Source organism: Syngnathus typhle, linkage group LG4 (assembly GCF_033458585.1).
Source record: "Syngnathus typhle isolate RoL2023-S1 ecotype Sweden linkage group LG4, RoL_Styp_1.0, whole genome shotgun sequence".
Taxonomy (NCBI): domain Eukaryota; kingdom Metazoa; phylum Chordata; class Actinopteri; order Syngnathiformes; family Syngnathidae; genus Syngnathus; species Syngnathus typhle.
In genome coordinates, this window is record NC_083741.1 from 7937428 (window position 1) to 7955806 (window position 18379).

At 44.1% G+C, this 18379-nt stretch overlaps 2 protein-coding genes across 3 annotated transcripts; both read right to left on the reverse strand.

Annotated features, from left to right (window-relative positions):
* Nucleotides 1-685: 685 nt before the first annotated feature.
* LOC133153321 (zinc finger protein 319) lies at nucleotides 686-5168 on the reverse strand. Of its 2 annotated transcripts, none has more exons than XM_061277550.1 (3): nucleotides 5053-5168; nucleotides 4795-4915; nucleotides 686-3893 (listed from the first exon to the last, which is right to left on the reverse strand). In XM_061277550.1, exon 3 carries the CDS (start codon nucleotides 3756-3758, stop codon nucleotides 1986-1988), a length of 1773 nt encoding a protein of 590 aa, XP_061133534.1. In that variant the 5' UTR covers nucleotides 3759-3893; nucleotides 4795-4915; nucleotides 5053-5168; the 3' UTR covers nucleotides 686-1985. The 2 variants fall into 2 exon arrangements, with proteins under 2 accessions (XP_061133534.1, XP_061133535.1); XM_061277551.1 differs by having other exon boundaries at nucleotides 4795-4989; nucleotides 5053-5115.
* A 555-nt stretch (nucleotides 5169-5723) lies between these two features.
* jph3a (junctophilin 3a) lies at nucleotides 5724-16151 on the reverse strand. The gene is made up of 5 exons (XM_061277549.1): nucleotides 14932-16151; nucleotides 10705-11485; nucleotides 10178-10302; nucleotides 7666-8894; nucleotides 5724-7531 (listed from the first exon to the last, which is right to left on the reverse strand). The coding sequence occupies exons 1-5, from the start codon at nucleotides 15311-15313 to the stop codon at nucleotides 7451-7453; spliced, it is 2598 nt and encodes an 865-aa protein (XP_061133533.1). The 5' UTR covers nucleotides 15314-16151; the 3' UTR covers nucleotides 5724-7450.
* Between the last annotated feature and the right edge of the window lie 2228 nt (nucleotides 16152-18379).

The window sequence follows — 18379 nt, forward strand, 5'->3', positions numbered from 1 at the left end:
TCTAATTGTCAAATTGTAAATCTTTGCACTCCTGTGTATGCAATTTAATCTATAATAGTCTCAAAATGCGTTTACAAATCTAAGAGTCTTAATAATTACCGAAATTTTATGTCGGTGAAAATCACAAAGAATGCTCATGACTGCAAGAACTCTGTCGCCCTCTACAGCTAGGTATTTGTAACAGTCTTAACTACAACCCACATCCCTGGGCAGCATAGTGTAAGTCCTTGTGGTTAAAAAGTGTGCCTCACACTTCTTGTCTCCAAATGTTGTGGTTGATAGGCAACAGTCAGCACCCCAATGATTGCTCACAATGGGGTCCGAGTAACCCTAAGAATTTTATATGATGTATTTTGTAAGCAATTTTGCTAGACCACCCCCACGACTCCAAAGCCACCAAACAGTAAGTTGGGCCTTTGGGCCCTTCTACAGGCTCAATACATTTTACGGTGTAGGTCACCATTGCGCCATACTTTAGTATTAAAATGAAATGTTTTGCCTTCAACCTGTCTGACTTACATGATGCAATACAAAATATACAGCAGTGAAATCAATTTATGCGCCAAAGCTGAGTGGTCAATTATATCTATAGCAAGGATCTGCCTCAGCATTTCATTGTCAACTAAATGTCACAACAGTATACAGTTTGTAAGGATTAAAGAAATGACTATATCAGCTCATGAAATCTGTATACACTTTGATATTCCACAATGTGGTTTATTTTTTTCTCTCTGTGTACACTATGAACAGGAGTCTAAATGATACCTTTTTAAAATTATTTACCAAATTATGACATGATCACCCTCTGCCAGTCCCTTCGTCCATGTCAGCTCAATTTCTCAAATGCTTCTTCAAATATACTGCGAAAAATGACAATATAGAAGTATCAAATTGTGAACTTTCATACATTTTTTCCACTTTATCCTCAGAACAAAACACGTTGCAGCTTGAGGCTGTGTGGAGTCAAGTATACTCAAGTATAGCTGAGGGATCCTGGGAGGATTATTTTCATCTACCACAGAGTAATTTGCGAATTACTTACACGTGAACAATATAATGATAGTTCATCAGAATAAACATAATAATTCAAATGGAAACTTCAGTCCTTGCAAAATATCAGCAAGCTTATCAATAGTAAAAATAAAACGTAACAGAAGCACTACACATTTTTTTCAATGTTTACGTGAGCGCATACACACAATCTATAATAATAGGGTAGACTATGCGATGAATCAGTAGTTATAAATATTACATTGTGCATTTCTATTGCACATGTCAAGTGTTCTCATGACATAATAGGTATTTATTAGTTACCAAATGTCATTTGTTTGAATACATTGATGCGACATCACGTTTAATAGGACTTGGGCTATACACTTCACAAATTCACCTTTTTTCTTGTTTTTTTTTTTATCTAAATAAAAAACCTATAATACAATAGTGAGATTAAGAGTGATAAATATTCATGCACAGAAGATACTATCTAAGGTCGAGTATGTGAACAGACTGCTGCACAGGGCGGACACTGTGCGTGGATGGGAGGGAGTCGCTCGGCTATTACTGAACATCAACTCAATAAAACGAGATCTGTTAAGAAAAAAAGGCACAAGGACATGGGGCGTAAAATACATGAGGGCACATTTGACAGCAGTCTTGCTGTCCAGCTTGCAAGAGTAAACAGTAAAAAAACAAATGCAATCACATCACATGCAACATTAGGGCTGATCAGCACGATCGTTCCACCTTTTACATCAAACCCCTGTTTTTGCTCTTTACAACAACAGTTGCTGAAGAATCATTCTCTGGCCCAGAGTTTCACCTTTTAGTCACGGAGGGGTAATGGAGTCTTCACACGATGGACGCTGTACAAGACATGAGGAATCTTCGTTAACGGGCGCGTGTTTGAAACAACCAAGTTTGAACGCGGAGGCGGCGACGACATGTTGCTCTATTGTTGCTCTATTTGCCGTCCGGGGGCTGCTGAATCACGGTATACAGGGCGCTTCGGGGAAGCTCTCGCCTTCGGCGGTGTGTTGGACCGTGTGTTCCTGCAGAGCGGCGAGGTCGACAAAGCGCTCGCCGCACCACACGCATTTAAACTGCGTCTCCCGCGAGTGCACGCTCTGATGCTTGGCCAAGTGCTCGCGTTGCTTGAAGCTCTTGTCACAGCTGGCGCACTTGAAAGGTTTCTCTCCTGTGTGGACGCGACGGTGGCGCTGCAACTCGGACGAGTACCTGAAGCGTTTCTCACAGTCGGGACATTTCAGCGGTTTCTCGCGGGTCGGGTCGCAGCGGTGCTGGACAAACTCTGAGGATGACACAAAGCGCTTATCACACAGAGAGCATTTCAGCGGCTTCTCTGCGCAGTGAGTGTTTTGGTGGCGTTGCAGCGTGGAGTTCTTTTTGTAACCTTTGCCGCACACGTCACACTTGTAGGGCTTCTCAACTTCCCCTCCACATTTGTGCCTCAACAGCTCTCCGGATTGGCTAAAGGACTTCTGGCAAGTTGCGCACTTAAACAAGCTTTCCATGCCATGCACCTGCTGATGGTAAAGCAGGTGGGAGGGCTGCAGGAAGCCTTTATCACAAAGGTTACACTTGAAAGGGCGGTCGGCCGGATTCTTGTGGGTGCGCCGGTGGCGTACGAGAGCGTACTGTTGCTTGAAGCTCATCTGGCATTCCTCGCACTGAAAGGGCCGCTCCTCGGAATGAGTGCGCTCGTGCTGCCGCAGGTCCGACGGCCGCTTGAAGCTCTTTCCACACGAGCCGCATCGGAAAGGCCTTTCTCCTTCCGGCTGGCATTGATGGTGCAGGAGCTCCGACGACTCCTTAAAGTGCATCTCGCACAGGTTGCACTTGAAAAGGTGCTCGCCCGAATGGGCGTACATGTGGCGCACAAGGTGAGAGCGGTGCTTAAAGCTCTTCTCGCACACAGCGCACTTGTATGGCCGCTCGGAGCTGTGTGTGCGCTGGTGGTGAGCCAAATGCGAAGACTGGCTGAAGCTTTTATCGCATGTATCGCATTTGTACGGCTTCTCACCTGTGTGGACCCTCTCGTGGCGGGTGAGCTCGGACAAATGCCGGAAGGACTTATGGCACACTGAGCACTTGTACGGCCTATCGGGGGCAGAGGCCTCAAAAGCTGGTGGGGATGAGGCATTGATTGCCGCACCGCCACCAGATGTCTCTCCGGTGGAGGGCTGCTGCGGATTGGCCGCCGACGAGGTGGGAGTGACGTTTCCGGATCCGGGACGGTACGTTTTCTCGCAAATGGAGCACTTCATTGGGTTGTTTCCATTGCCGTGGGAGTTGTGATGCTGGGCCAAAGAAGTGAGCAAGGAAAAGCCCATCTTACACACGCCGCAAACAAAAGGCTTCTGTTCCACCTGCACGCACTGATGCTCCAGCAGGTCCGTGGCTTGGCTGAAGATCTTCATGCACTGTGTGCACTGGAAAGACCTGTCTTGGGTCACCATGCATTGATGCTCGTGGGGGTTGGCCAGGTGAGAGATGTCGTGTCCGCAGGCGCCACACTTATGCACTCTTTCGCCACCTAGCTGCATGGAGGGCTGCTGTGCTTGCACAACATGCTGCTGCTGGCCCAGCTGTTGCTGCTGTTGCAGAGAAGAATCCGGTTGTAGGACAACGCCGTACACGGTGCAGGCCAGCGCGTCCGTTGTCTGGGGAAGGGTGTGCACTACAGAAGGTGGAGCTACTGTGTGCTGCTGCTGCTGCTGTTGCTGCCACGCCTCCGTCATTCTTGCACTTGAATATTCAGAACTTAGGAGGTGAGTTTTGAAATGACACACAGAGCAGATTGGTGTTTATGACACAGTATCAGGAAGGTGGGCTCTCTGTTGGTTACACACGTTCTTAGAAATAAACATGAAGACCTGGAGGCAGACAAAACAATCACAGAATTAGGATGTGTGATGCAGATTGATTAACTGACCATTGTGTTGCATAGAAGTAGGCTCATAGACTATGCATGCATGAATAAGTAGACAATTTTAGTCTACAAAAAGTAAAGCACCTAAATAAGAAAGTGGAAGGCTCTAAGCCCTTTCAGTCAGATTTTCTAAACACATGTTACAAATTAACGTTAACAAAATGGACTTTTGGGAACCACAACACAGCGATATTAGATTATAATCAATGGTATGAAAGGACACCGAATTATGAATACATGCATTGCAGGAATGTCGCTAAAATGCGGCTGTCAAATAATAGCGTTTTGTGACCAAGCCAAGCTTAGTCTATTTCCTGAATTAAATCATGCACCACAATATATGGGCGAGTTCGCCGAACGTGTAACTTACGTGCACTTGGTACTCCACAGCTACATGTACTAGCAAACCTTCCATGCAAACCTGGTCACGATTTGGAATGGAAATCTGCACCATTTTGAAGCCGTAGCCGTAGCCCGTAGCTGCGGCAGCTAACAGCTAGCCGCTGGTCTGCAGCCTTTACGTTACTAAACAAGTGGACCTCCTTTGCAATTATTTGGCTAGTGCTATTTTTAAATAACTACCGCTTTCTGTTTTGTAACAAATTATTCAACAATGGCAAAAGTGCAACAGAAGACGCTGAAATACAATCGCCGCTTTGCACGAGCATTTTATGAAAGGCCACTAGATTGCCTGGTCCAACGATAGATGAAAGCCTCCATGGAGAGCTGACCCCGAATCTAAAGTAGGCCTCCGCCAAGCCGCGGGTAAAACTCCCCTCTCGCAGCCTTAGCCTCTCACATCTGCAAAGGTCACACTCTGCAAACACGCATTCATCAAAACGTACCCGGGTCGCTTATTGAGGTTTCTCACTGCTGTCTTCTGAACGGAGCCGGGAAGGTTCGGTGTAAGTAGGTGTCGGAGGACCGGCGGTAGAAGGGATGCGGTAGGAACTCGACGCCATCCTTCTGCAGACAAACGAACACCGGAAACCACGCAGTGAGCTCAGCTACAACCGTGGCTGCCCCATCAAGCAGCTCCACTGAGGAGGACGAAAACAATCACGGGGGAGATAACGGGGAGTGAACGACTAAGGGTTACTCACAAAAACGAGCACAAAGACGACGAGGAAGTGGAAAGAAATCACAAATGTCGCTTTTACAGCAGCACAACGCTAGGGGGCAGTGTTTTAAGTAATCAACTGAGCCGTCATTGGCGAGGGGACAGCACACGGGCACAAGCTGTCACGAACCACCTCCGTAGATTTGCATAAAACACGCACATATTTACTGTGTGTGGGGGGGGGGGGGACTCTTGTTTTTTTACACCAAGAACAAATACTATTTTCTTTTAGATATCAGCACACATAGTGATCTGACCTGGTTAATGTTGATGTGATGTTAAGGATAGTTCATGAGGCATGCAGTATTACGCTTCTATTTTCTTCAGAAACTTCTCACTTTGCGCTCCATGGCACATTACTGCTTGTGATGCAATTTTTGAGCCGCAAAATGCATGTGATTTGGTTCTCTGAGTAGTGTGCAACACAAAACATACCGCGGAGTTCAACATGACCTTCTCATGAGGAATTTCAGTTAGTAAAAGTGAAAGAAAGAAAGTACGTATTGTAATAGTATAATATATGTGATTTATTTTTCCAAAAATTACAATTTTTGAAATTTGCATCCAAACAAACAATATATGCATTCTGACAGGTGTTAAGGGTTGATATTAGGCTTTGATAGGCTTTATATTGATTTGTTTCTCATGAAATAACCTGTGACAAAGTAGAAACCATCTCAATGATGGCATTCAATAACCACGAGTCACTATTTCATATTTCAAACATTTTATTATTTTTTCCCACATTAACAATCTCATAAACCAAAGCGTAAGAAAGAGCATGCTCGGGCATGCAATGATGTCACAATATGATGATGCCACTGGGTGCCAAGTATAAAACATATATAATAGTAGAGAATTTGTTTTTATATCATTCATAAACTCATGACATTTCGAGAGTTAAAAGCTAGCGTTTATTTTACACTGCTCTCCATGTCTCACGTAGCCTTGTGTTACTAAATAAAAGAGACGAGGAGGAGAGAGCTTACAAAGTGACACCAGATTGAGCAGGCTGAACAAACATGCGGAAAAATCTCATCCGGCCCAAAAAGTGTCAGCAAATGACACCGTAGAAACCCCACCTTCCCATTTTGAGTGGTTCAAAGGGTGACTAAGAGACGGAGTCAAAACAGTGCATGCCATTCCTGGTTAGGTGGGGAGTGTGTGAGTTGTGTTGAAGGTTATTTGTTTCCTCGTAGCCTGGCATCATTGTGGATTTTATCGCAATTTACATTAAAATTCATTGGAGACGGAAACGGAATTAACATGAGGCACTCTACATTCTCGCTGGCTCTCAAAATGTGTCAAATAGGAATAATAATGACACATACACATACCATAGTATATAATTAGCGGTCCTAACATAACAGTCTGGAGGCTGTACAAAGGGACAAGGCTGAATTCTCGTATTGTCAGCAGTTAAATGTCACATGTTGGGTTGCCGCGTGCGAATGTGTGTCGATGTGCAAGGAGTGCTGACAGAAAAAAAAAAAAGATCTCTTTGCCAACAAAGTTCCTTGAGTATAAATTTGGTGTTGGTGATATACAAAAGTTCACAAATCACACATGAGCCTTAATTTTCCCTCCCCAGATCCAAAGATTTGGTTGTGTGGCGACCGCAAACAAATGCAACAAGTAGTGAAGATAGAATTTAAACAAATGAAAAGAGAATAGTGATGTTAAAAGGATTGATAATGCATTTAACACCCCCACACAGCCTCAAGCAAAAGTTTCAATTGGATTTGGAACAACTTGAATAAATAAATAAATAAATAAATAAATAAATAAATAAATAAATAAATAAATAAATAAATAAATAAATAAATAAATAAATAAATAAATAAATAAATAAATAAATAAATAATGGCTGAGCCCTTTAAATGGATCTACTCTTGCAGCATAGTTCTGTATGTTGCGCATAGTGCGAAGAGGGGAATGAGATTGATACATGGGACTGAGAATCACAAAAAGTTGAAGGACGACGTCTGTTTTGATGTGCAGTGCAAAATGTAGTTTGAGTTTCATGTGTTTGCGAAATGATAACCAGTTTCTTCTTTTTTTTTCTCAAGGGATGGAAAATGGACCTAATCTGCCGGTGAGAGTCCATTTAAAAGTATGCAATGGACACCCATGCATATGTGTCCATAAATGCCACAATTGTGTAAAGCTGCAATCTTCACTTGATTATGAAACTTATTCAATCATCTTTTAATGGTTGCAAGCTCAAAATAAGAGTAAAAGGAATGGCGTTCATGCAGAAACTGAGGCTCTGTGACCGTCATTCAGGCTGTGGGCTACAGTGGACTAAGCACAATGTCCATCTCAATAATATAATATACTGCAGTAATCAATAAGTCTTAGTAGATCATACCTGTTTTAGCTTAAATAAAGAAATGAATGAAAAGAATGGCTACTCCAATATTGAGTAAGATGACCATAATCACCAGAATGGAGCTGGAGCCCTAGGGGAGGAAGAAAAGACAAAATTGGTCATGTCATTTGCTTCTTTAGATGTTCACATTCTCGTCAGTAATTGAAAATGTGTAGTTTTGCCTCTCCCGTGCTGTGGAATAAACAAAGCATGAACTGGACTTACTGAGTTTGATTTGAGGGTGAGAATCTCTCCTTCCTGCTCCAGAGTGATGGGCTGAGACTGAAGCGGTGGGGAGAGGGTGAGGTCCCTATGCAGCGGCCAGTCCTCTAGCTCCGCCCCCGCATTCAAATTGTCCAGCATCTGGACAGAGTCCACGGATCCCTCTCTGACCGGTCTCAGGCCTCGGGATCTCAGCCGGTTGTTTTTGGGGGCCGGTGATTCCTGAGCCAAGCCTCGAGGTATCTGCGGCCTCATGTCTACTGTGTAGTCATTCATCCTTTCCTCATCCTGCTCTGTGAGGCGTGAATGGGCGGGGCTCCACCTAAGGCTGCTTTCTGCAGTCCAACCCTGGGTGAGGCCATCTTGCCTTTGGTCAATTACAGCATGCTCATTAAGTTTGTGGTTGGAGGGATTGTGCTGCTTCAGGTGGTGGTTGGAGAAGACATGCTCTCGAAAGTTGTAACTGGAGGCAACGTGGTCTTTGGGGTTGTGATTGGAGGAGATATAATCTTGGGAGTTGTGATTGGAGGAAGCATGCTCAGAAGTCTTGTGATTGGACACGTTATGTTCCAAAGCCTTGTGATTGGATAAAATGTGTACCTGCCTATAGTTGGAAGAGGCATGCTCATAAGCCTTGTGATTGGTCGACGAGTGATCCCATGTTTTATGATTGGATGACGTGTACTCCCTTGACTTGTGAGAAGAGGTGGCAAGCTTGGAGGACTTTGGGTTGGACGCAGAATGCTCCCATGCTCTGTGGGAAGAAGTGTGCTCCCGGACTTTGAAATTAGAGATTGATTTCTCACGAAGCTTGTGGTTGGTTACAGGGACTGGATCGTGGCCATTAACCTGTCCCTCCTGTTCCTCAAGTAAAGAGGGCGTCGTTGAGCGGCTGCTACATCCTCGATCTGGGTACACGTCATCCGCCCAGTTGTTAGCACCCCCCTTCAGCATGTCCGTGGCCCGTGACTCCACCAGAACTTGGATCTCTGACCCACCCTGATCATCCACGGCGCTCTGTCTCATGAAGCAAGCATTTCTGGAACGATGTACATGATTGGGTGGGCTGCGGGCCGGACAGATGGGGACACTCAGCGCAGGGCTGAGATCGGGCGTTATAACAGGCGGTGTCATGTCCGGAGTACACAGCTCTGGACTGTCTGTTCCGGTGGAGATGACCTCATGGTCTTTGTCCTTGACGTTCTGGTGCTGGGGCATTTGACATTCGAGCCCTAAGAAAACAGTTGGATATTAACGCCAATGAGGTGATCTGGCAAAACCCCACAGTGCGTGTGTGCCAGAATACGGGACAGTGTTAATAACATGCTGTGTAACGAAAGCAAAATGGCAACACTGTAAAATCCAATCTTCATTCTATGAACTAAAAGTTTCATAAGTATCTATCTTCATTGCTCTTTTCTCGATAACGACCTTTTACTTACCATATTATTAGGGAAACCTGCGTAATCTTAACACATCTGATGCGAGAGCTGTATCAAAAACGGCTTTTGCAATATCGGCTACCCTTTCAAACTAAAACTACAAGAATAAATTATTGATACAACATATGAGAAAGTTTATGTGCAAGTATTTACACCACAGGTGTCAAAGTCAAGGCCCGGGGGCCAGATTTGGCCCACAGGGGCAAATCATCTGTTTCGACTTTATGTTTGCAAATTGTCTTCTCAAGTTTTTTTGTTACCAACGTGTTAAAAAATAGTTGAATAGAAAAAACAAACGTAGTTATCCATCAATTTATTGTGTATATTATAAGGCGATCATGCATATCATGCAGTGTATGGGTTCACAGGCAGAATGGCCCTCCGAGGGAGAACATAAGGTGTCCCGTGACAAAAATTAGTTGGATACCTCTGGTTAACGCAATTTTCTGAAAGCAGAATTTTACACCACCCATTATGCTAATTTATTTTTATTTTTTTAATGACAGCTTGAAAAATGCAGTAAACGAATTGTAACTTGATTTGAATTAGTGGCCCAGTGCTTCTTATTATGCAGCTGCTGAGCACAGAATCTATCAATGAGACAGCTAGCAAGAGATGAAAGAGATTAATAGGCCAAATAATTTGACATCATAAATACAATAGTTGATAAACAACTATGCAAACTTTGTATGTAAATATCATGTGTGAGGCAACCAGAGAGTACACACTGGATGACTGTGAATTATGAAAATGGTTCTGTGGACCACTCCTTTCTTATGTAGATCTGACATTGATGAAAGATTTAATGGATAGAAAACATTATTTCTGTTCATTCCATACTGTTTTTTAATGATGGGTAAATGAAGCTTCAAGATGATTCATGAACCCGTTGTTGTGTTTACTTAGACCTCGAGATGGCACTCTCTGTTCACCGAAGAGCTGAAAGCCCACCGACTTGCCATTTCTTAAAACCCTCACTTTAAACCAACATTGCCATCTAGAGGAGCCAAAGAATACAACAACTGGTTCATGAAGCTTCATTTCCCCATCACTATTGTGCACGGACAACTTACCATTGCCGTAGATGTGAAAGGAGGGTGAGAGCTCTTTGGCAGCTATCCGTGACAGTCGACATTCTTCCATGGCCTTCCGTGCAACTCCCTCCGCCGCCTCTGCCTTTCCACGAGCGTGGCTCATTCTGGTCACAACAATTGGAAACGATTCACTTTAGAATTCTGAGAGAAAATGGAAAGGTGTTCTGTCTACCTTTTATAAACTGACGATGGACCAACATGCAGTATTTCATACCGGTCGGCGGGGGACACCCTGAACTGGTTGCCAGCTAATTGGAATCGGCAATTCATACATATTTTTGGAATAAGGTAGGAAACCGGAGTACTCAAAGTTAACCCACGCAAGCATGGGGAGAACACTAACAATACTTCTGACAGAATACATCCAAATGCATTTATAGAATAAGTTTTGAGCTCCTTTACTATTTTTGGCAGGACAATAACACCATGTAGTTACTTTATGGAAGGATCAGACATGTACTACATTACATGTTCAACCCTTCATTTGTGCATAAGCAAAAAATTACCTTGACATGGCAATCTCAGCTTTCTGCTTGGCAATTTCCGCAGCCTTTTCTGCAGCTTCAACAGCTCGGTCCACCTTCTCCCTGATTTTACTGGCCCTCAGCGGAATCAGGTTCTTGCGCTTGCCGCTCACCAACACATTCTGCTTGTACTTTCCCTCTTCCTTGGTGCCATCAGGAAAGGTGGTGCATCCATACCCATGTCTTTTGTTCCCTGCCCATTCACCTGCGTAGTGAAGGCCATCCGAGCGTCGACCCACGCCCCAGCCAGCCCTGTGGTCGCTTTGCCACTCACCTGCATACATTTCTGTCACAGTTGCATCCACAGGAGCGCCCTGTTCATTTTCACTCGCATTGGAGTGGATGTCGGACGCAGCCGAGCTGACCGTACTCATGCCAGCCTCGCTGCAGAAAGAACTTTGTTTGCTCAGCTGACTGGCAAGGGAGCTTTTAGATTCCGAGCGTCGTAGTTTCAGGCCGCTGAGGATGGACTGCCGGAAGCGACCTTTCCTCTTTCTCTGGCGCTCGGCTTCACTTGGAGCAATGAGAGCAAAGCCTCCTCGGCCGAGGGGGCTGCCGGCCAGCCCAGCCACCACCCCGTCCGTGGGCGTGTTGGCCACGCTGTCCTCAAGCACAGCCGGGGGGCCGTGACTGTGCTCAGAACGGAGGGAGTTTATGGACGTTCGCAGAGGGAAGAGGATGACGGCCGCCATGCCGTATGGCACGCTCTGCCGCACGCCGTAGCCATGACGCATCCCACCCAGCCACTGGCCCTGGTAGGTTCCTGGCCCAGACAGAAACATGAGTCAGAAGTCAAACAACTATGGCTTTGTTTTATTACTTGATAACTCTCCTTGTGAAATATTCTTTCACCGATTGGTCAACCCCGTGTCAACAATTCCATAGACATTTCATTTAAAACAGCACCATACATGGATGCGTCTCAGTGATAGTGCATAGTTTCTATGACCATATTTGGGTGCAGCCTTATCAGACAATAACACTTCCAATTTGGCCGAATGAAACATTTACGACATTTCAGGAATAAAGAGAGACACAGGACTTGCCTCCTCAGCAGCACCATGATGCAAGTGAGCAAGGCATCAAAGGCACCCTCAAGGGTGCAATACATTTATCACTTCAATTCCCTTCCATGCAGCAACCAGTCTGTTTATCAGATGATTCCGTTCTTCTTCTGCAGCTATACTCCAAAATGCATCTTATAGAATCGAATTTGGCCCAAAATGAAATCCTGTGATTTGCCGAGCACAACCGCACCTACTAAAGATAAATCAACTTGATCAAATCCACTTTAAACCAATATGTTTATGCGTTATTACCTTTCAAAGTTGGCTGGTGTGATTTTTGGTACTTATCAAATTTTATGACCCTTTTACAGATTTGTTTCTTAGGTTTATTCAAGTTCACGTTTCTGCATAGAACAGTCAAATAATTCTCACAGGGTAATAAGCTTCTGTGTCTGTTAAGTCAACTGTGCACTGCAATAAATGGCCGCTGAAAGGGAACATGTTGCATTGATTGCGTAGCAAGAGATGGAAGAACAAAGATGGTCTTGTTTTCTCAGAGGACCACTCTTCAGTTAGATCTGCGTATAATTAGTATGTAGTATGTAATTGGGACACGGAACGTGCCCCAAATATACAGTATAGCTGATATTAATTCCCAATTAGGCCACACAAACAGGAAATAATGCAGAAAAAATATCCTTTAACAAATGCAAACATTATTAGCGGACATACAGACATTTGAAATTTGCACTTGAATAATGGCTACTGTACTTTAAAGGTTTCCTCAGAATAATTATTTTTGTCATATCATGTCAATCATGAAATCCAAAGATAAATGAGAAACATAATTATTTAATTCCATCAATTTACGAGAGGTTTCCAAGCCATAGTCACAGCAATTATGAGGTACTATTAATAAATGTGGTACTTGAATTTAATTGATGATAATGATGATGAAAACAAATCAAAAAAACTAAACACAAATCTCACTTTGCCCAAAAACATATTTGTTAAGTCTTTCGCTTAAATTTTATACTATTCTGTAAACTAATGAGAAAGAAGTTTTCTTTAGGTGCGCATATTATTACATCGCAGCATTTGATTAATTTTTTTTTTTTTTAAAAAGAAAAAGAATAAAGAGAACATGAATGTAATAGTCAAAGGTGGTGGTGGCAGTGTGATGGAATGGGTCTGACTTGCTCGGTCAAGACCTGGATGATTTGCTGTGATTAATGGAACAATGTATCCCAATTATTATTTTTTTTAAAAGTTTACTTGGGTGTGATGTCAAAATTGCTGTGATAATCTGAAATATTTCATGTGAGTAATACGGAAATACTGTACATTAAATATGGAGGGGGAATTACCTTTTCATGGCAGTCCACATACAATCCAGTTATTGATTGCTAGTATAGCAATATTTGCTCCATAATTCTCCAAGGTGCATGAAGTGGTGCTGCGAATTTTACATTTATTGCTATTAATCATGGGAAAGTAACTTATGGTCACTGATTGTTGCTGTTGTTATTTTCCCCAGATAGGAAAAAAGAGGTGTCTTTTTGAGGGTACAGCACATATTTGTCCCATCACAGGTGAGTTATTTTTAGAACACTCCGTCATACCGTGTCATTCATGGGGTTCTTGGGGGATACCTGGTGCCAGCAAGCACAATATTTGTGACCCCTCACGTAGCTATAAATATTTTGAGAACCACTTCAAGTAAAGTGCAAGTTCCATACCACTAGTTGGATAGACAACCAGCTATTCTTGACAAAGTCTGTTTTAAAGACTGAAAAAAAAAGTTCTACCTGCTACTTGTGTGAATGCCAGCAGCCATGCATTAGTGTAAAAGTTTCCAGTACAGGTTTTTATTTTACTTTATTCAGCCACACGAGAAGGGCAAAATTAGAATTAGCTCCCAGTGAGAAGCAGGGGCATTGCAGTCCATTGCAAGCATACAACGAGAACACAATTTGATTAATAAAGTACGGTGCACACCCACACACACAAAAATATATATCAAATAGTGTGTAAATATGCTGCAAAGGTGTACACATAAATAAATATAAGTCAATAAAACGCCTCCCCAATGTATTTGTTAGCATGGTCGACGCCACAGTCTGGCGTTATTGCCTAATTGCCCGCAACCTGACCAGGAGCTGTCTGTGGTGCTGAAAACAAGCAAGCTCGTGCTGTGTGGGCTTGTGGACGGATTCATGCCCGTTTCGTCTCTCCTCTGTGTTGTGTGCCTAGATTTACTGGCTTGGAGAAAATGTGTCAGCTCGTGCATGCTGAATTCCTCTGTCGGCGGTCCTCCACGTGAGCGAAAGACCAGGCGAGGCGTGTTATGTGACGCAGTGTCCCCCCCACCACCACCACCCTTTGCATTCAGTGACTAGTTTATATTTCCTGTGTAAGAGCATTTTGTAACAATAACTTCACAGCAAACACCCAAGACCGTGTTCCCTAATCCAGCACTGAACTCCGACATTCTCCTTTGCTCGGCTTGGGCTGCATCACACATTAAAGGGGCCTAAATTATAAGTAAGCAGGGAAAAGCCTGATGACGGGGTGAGGGGAAAACAGCCAATCAGACTGCATGACTGTCAAGCTGTGGTCTCTAGTGACAGGCTGACCTGATGTCTTTGCGTTACCATGGTGACTTTACAGCACCGAGGGTGTGATGCTGAGCTAATACGAGGTGTGTTGACTGTGTTCCTCCGCCCCTATATTAGCTCTTTTATATTTAACGATAAAGACCTAAACGCTCTTGGTGTGTGTTGTGGATGTGACATTGTGATATTATATTTATGTCACTACACTGGAGAAGCCATGTATTTGACACCAGGCTCAGCAAGTGGTTCAATTTCCATCCATCTTCTCTATATTGCACATGGGAGAGCTCATGCCAGTCAACTTGGGCGAGAGTCAACAGTTACTCGTGGGGCACATATACGTAGATAAACAAAAGCTTGCATTCAGACAACTTATCATCTTCAATTGTCTAACATGCATGCTCTTGTAATTGTAATTTGGGAAGACCCAGGCAAGCATGGAGAGAACACACAAATCTGCATGGGGAGTTCTGGAGGGAACATTTAGAAAGGCGGATGTGCTAAGCACTCCACCAGTTTTTGTTTTAAACATGAGTTTAATAGCAGTTGCAATCAGAATGATGACGAAGACTCTAAATCAGCGTTACCTCCATCAGAATAGGTTTCAGTTCCGTATCCATCCTGGAGGCCGTTGCTCCACGTTCCCTCATAGCGAGCGCCACTGGCTGTGCTTTCCAGCTGTCCGTAGCGACCTTTGAACCCTTGCGTCCATTCCCCTCTATAATCCCAGCGGCCCTTGCTCTCCACTCCAATGCCATGCCGCTTGCCTTGCGCCCAGGTGCCCTGATAGCTGTTCCCACTGGGCCACGTGTACACACCCAGGACCTCAAAGCCGTGACTCCATGCCCCAGCGTACTCGCCCTGACCCTGTGGCCCCGTGCAGACCCCTCTGCCGTGGGCTTTTCCCTGCTCCCACCCCCCACAGTACGACCCCCCATCATCAAAGTCAAACCTGCCTCCAGTGGACATGCATGAAACAGGTTTAGGCAAATCCTTAGAATGTCAAGAAAAAGAAATACAAAGGCCAAGTTAACTCAGAAGTAGCAAGTGGGGAGGAGGCCTCGTCCGGAACAAGTAGCAGCGAGGCACGGGCCCCTGGCTTCCTTGCCTTAAAATATTAAATCCACTTTCCTGTTAGGAATGACAGGAAGGCCTAAAACGCATCATGTGGGATGGAGAAAAAACCTATGCCTCAGTGGTGGAGCGGGAGCGATGAAGACAGTTGCTATACATGGGCGAGCTGGCTAACAGTGCTCCTCCTCATCGTCGTCCAGTGCCTCCTCCACCCTCGGCGCTCTGCGGCCCGTCGTCTCGGGCGCTCCAGACAAGCGAGGGCTAGGCTTTTCCAACAGTCCCGCAGGCCTACGAAGCAGCAATCGAGCTCGGCTCAATTAGCCATCAGAGCACATCCCTCCTGCACCGGCAGACATGAAGCTGAAATCCAACCGCACTCGTACGACATTCAGACAAAATGTAGAAGAGCAGAAAGTTGCAGCAATTTCTCTACAGCAAAGCCTGGAAAACAAACATTTGGGCTACAATCCGAGTCATTGAGTCATTACAGCACAGACTGCCACAGAGGCCGAAGCAAAGTGGAGCGTGGTTATCTCCTGTTTCCTGCCCCTCTCCACTCTGCACAGGAGGCTCTCTCCTTAGGGTGTTAAGAGATGCCGAAAAAAAACATTCCGCTCCATTCTCCTCTCCATCCCAGCGTCCCTCTAAACCAGAATTGTTGTCTCCCTCAATTCCACCAGGTCGTCTGCCCTCCTCTTCATTTTTGGCCTGTCGCTATTTTTCTCCATCTATCTCTCGCTTCTCTTGTATCTACTCATTACACGACTGTTCCAGCCCAGTCGATACCCCTCCCCCACACGCACACGCACACATACACGCTCCTTCTCTCAGCTCTTAAAGAGATACAGACAGAAGGATGGTGCCAGTAGCAGCATGTTTGGAGGGAGCTCGATGCGCTCTCCCTTTGGGGATCCAGCCTGCTTTTCCTCATTATCCAACCTCATTTCACTCTCTCGCTCTGCTCTGCTCCCCTCAGACTCGAATGTGGTTGGTCAGCAAACCGATTCCCTGATAACCGGTGGTTGGTAAGGTCATTTATCTCCTCAGCTAAATATGGCCAGCCTTGTCTGAGCCAGTGGATCACTTCAGTGGGTTTTAATGAGTGTCAAATCGACCCAGACTGACCTTTAACAAATAATCTTCAAAACTGACAGCACTGCCATGGCTTTACTTTCAAATGCAACAATGTCATCAAGTGTTTGGCAAAACCTCAAACTGACAGATGAGATGGTTAAGTAACATCAATAAAAGGCCTTTATGGGGGTGTGGTGTGAAACAAATTGATAACTAATGGCTGTGGGTTGCTTTGTGACTGCTATGTTCAAACCAAAAGATCAGGGGGCTCCTCTATGGGGCCTGTGGTCACCAAGTAGCCCCCAAGGATCACATGTGTAACCCACAGGCCTGTCCTATAAATACACAAATGGACACAATTGTTGGAACCCCTCCGCAAATAAAACAAAAAGTCCCACAGCGGTCAGTGAAATGACTTGAATCTGAATAAAGTAATGAGAAATAAAAATAAAAATTAACCATTGACAATCAGGCTGTCCACAGATGTTCAATAGGATTCAGATCAGTGCTCATAGAAGGATGATTCTGGATAGTCCGATGTTTAGTTTTTAGCTGTGTGTTTTGGGTTAGTTGCTGATCTGAGGTGGACCAGCTCCTCGCTGGTGCTGCCATGATGACTGATGGCGTCTTCCTGCAGCGCTTCATCTGATCAAATAGACTTCTACACTTCTTTATTACATATCGTTTCCTATTACATTGTGAGCTAAATGTTGCCCACCCTGGTGGTCACGGACGTTTTCTCATCAGTTGGAGTTTTTCCTTGCCCTTCTGGAGGTCAAAATAGGGATGTCATTAATAATTGTCAACTGTGGGCCCTTTGAGACCTTTTTGCCATTAAGGGCTAGAGCAATAAATGTGACTTGACTCAGAGCAAGCTTTCTGCTGCACAAATTCAAGACACCCAGTGACAGATGTAGCAAAGCAACCCCAGAACATAACAGAGCCTCCTTCATGTTTCGCCGTTGAAACTGTTGTATTCTTGGTATGCTTCATTTTTGCGTTGTGAACGTACAGCTGATGTGGAGGTACTTAAAACATGCTAATGATGGGGTAACCTTGAGTTGTTTTGCTATAGAAAGAAATAGGAACATGACTTACAAGCAACCCAGAAAGGTTGCCTTTTGTAAATTAAGTTAAAATCTGCTCAAGTGAACAGCTTTGACTGGAAGTCAGTTTACTTGTTTTTTTAATGTCCTTCAAAATTTTCAAAAATGTTGAATTTCTTTTATAATGGTATAAATGGATAAAAAAAAAAACACAGAACAAAAAAAAAAAACCTTGGAAGGTTTGTCGATTTGTCTTTAGTTAAATTCTGAAACGTATGACCAGAGGGGAATTTGAATTATTTGCAAAGAAAAGACACTTAAATTTTGCTTTGGAACCAAGAGTTGCATATTCAAGACTTGCTGTAGATGGAAACTGATCTCTGACCAGTGCAAAGGAGATCCTGACCAAGAATTGTAATTTCCTAGTCTAACATTCCTATTGTAATTTAAGCAAACCTTTGATGAAATACCAGAGTTTAATTACCATCAACAGGTAGGTCAACTTTATTTGGTAGTTACTTACCAATGACTACATGCATTCACGCTTACGATGCCATGCAGTAAGCTGATGCCCATCTTTTTTCTTACCACTTTGAATGTGATCCAGGCGTTCATTGAAGCTTGATAATGAATAAATCACGCAAACATAATTGGCTTCTCTATCCACCAACAATTAGAACATGACTTGATGCCCTAAAAGACTCAAATGAAGCAAAACAAATACCCCTTCAACGTCATAATTCAGTAACAGAAGCCAGTTATGTAAAAATCCATGACCGCAGGGGCAAGTGTAGAGCCACTGTGACATTCAAATAACACTATAATAGAAGCAATACAGTTG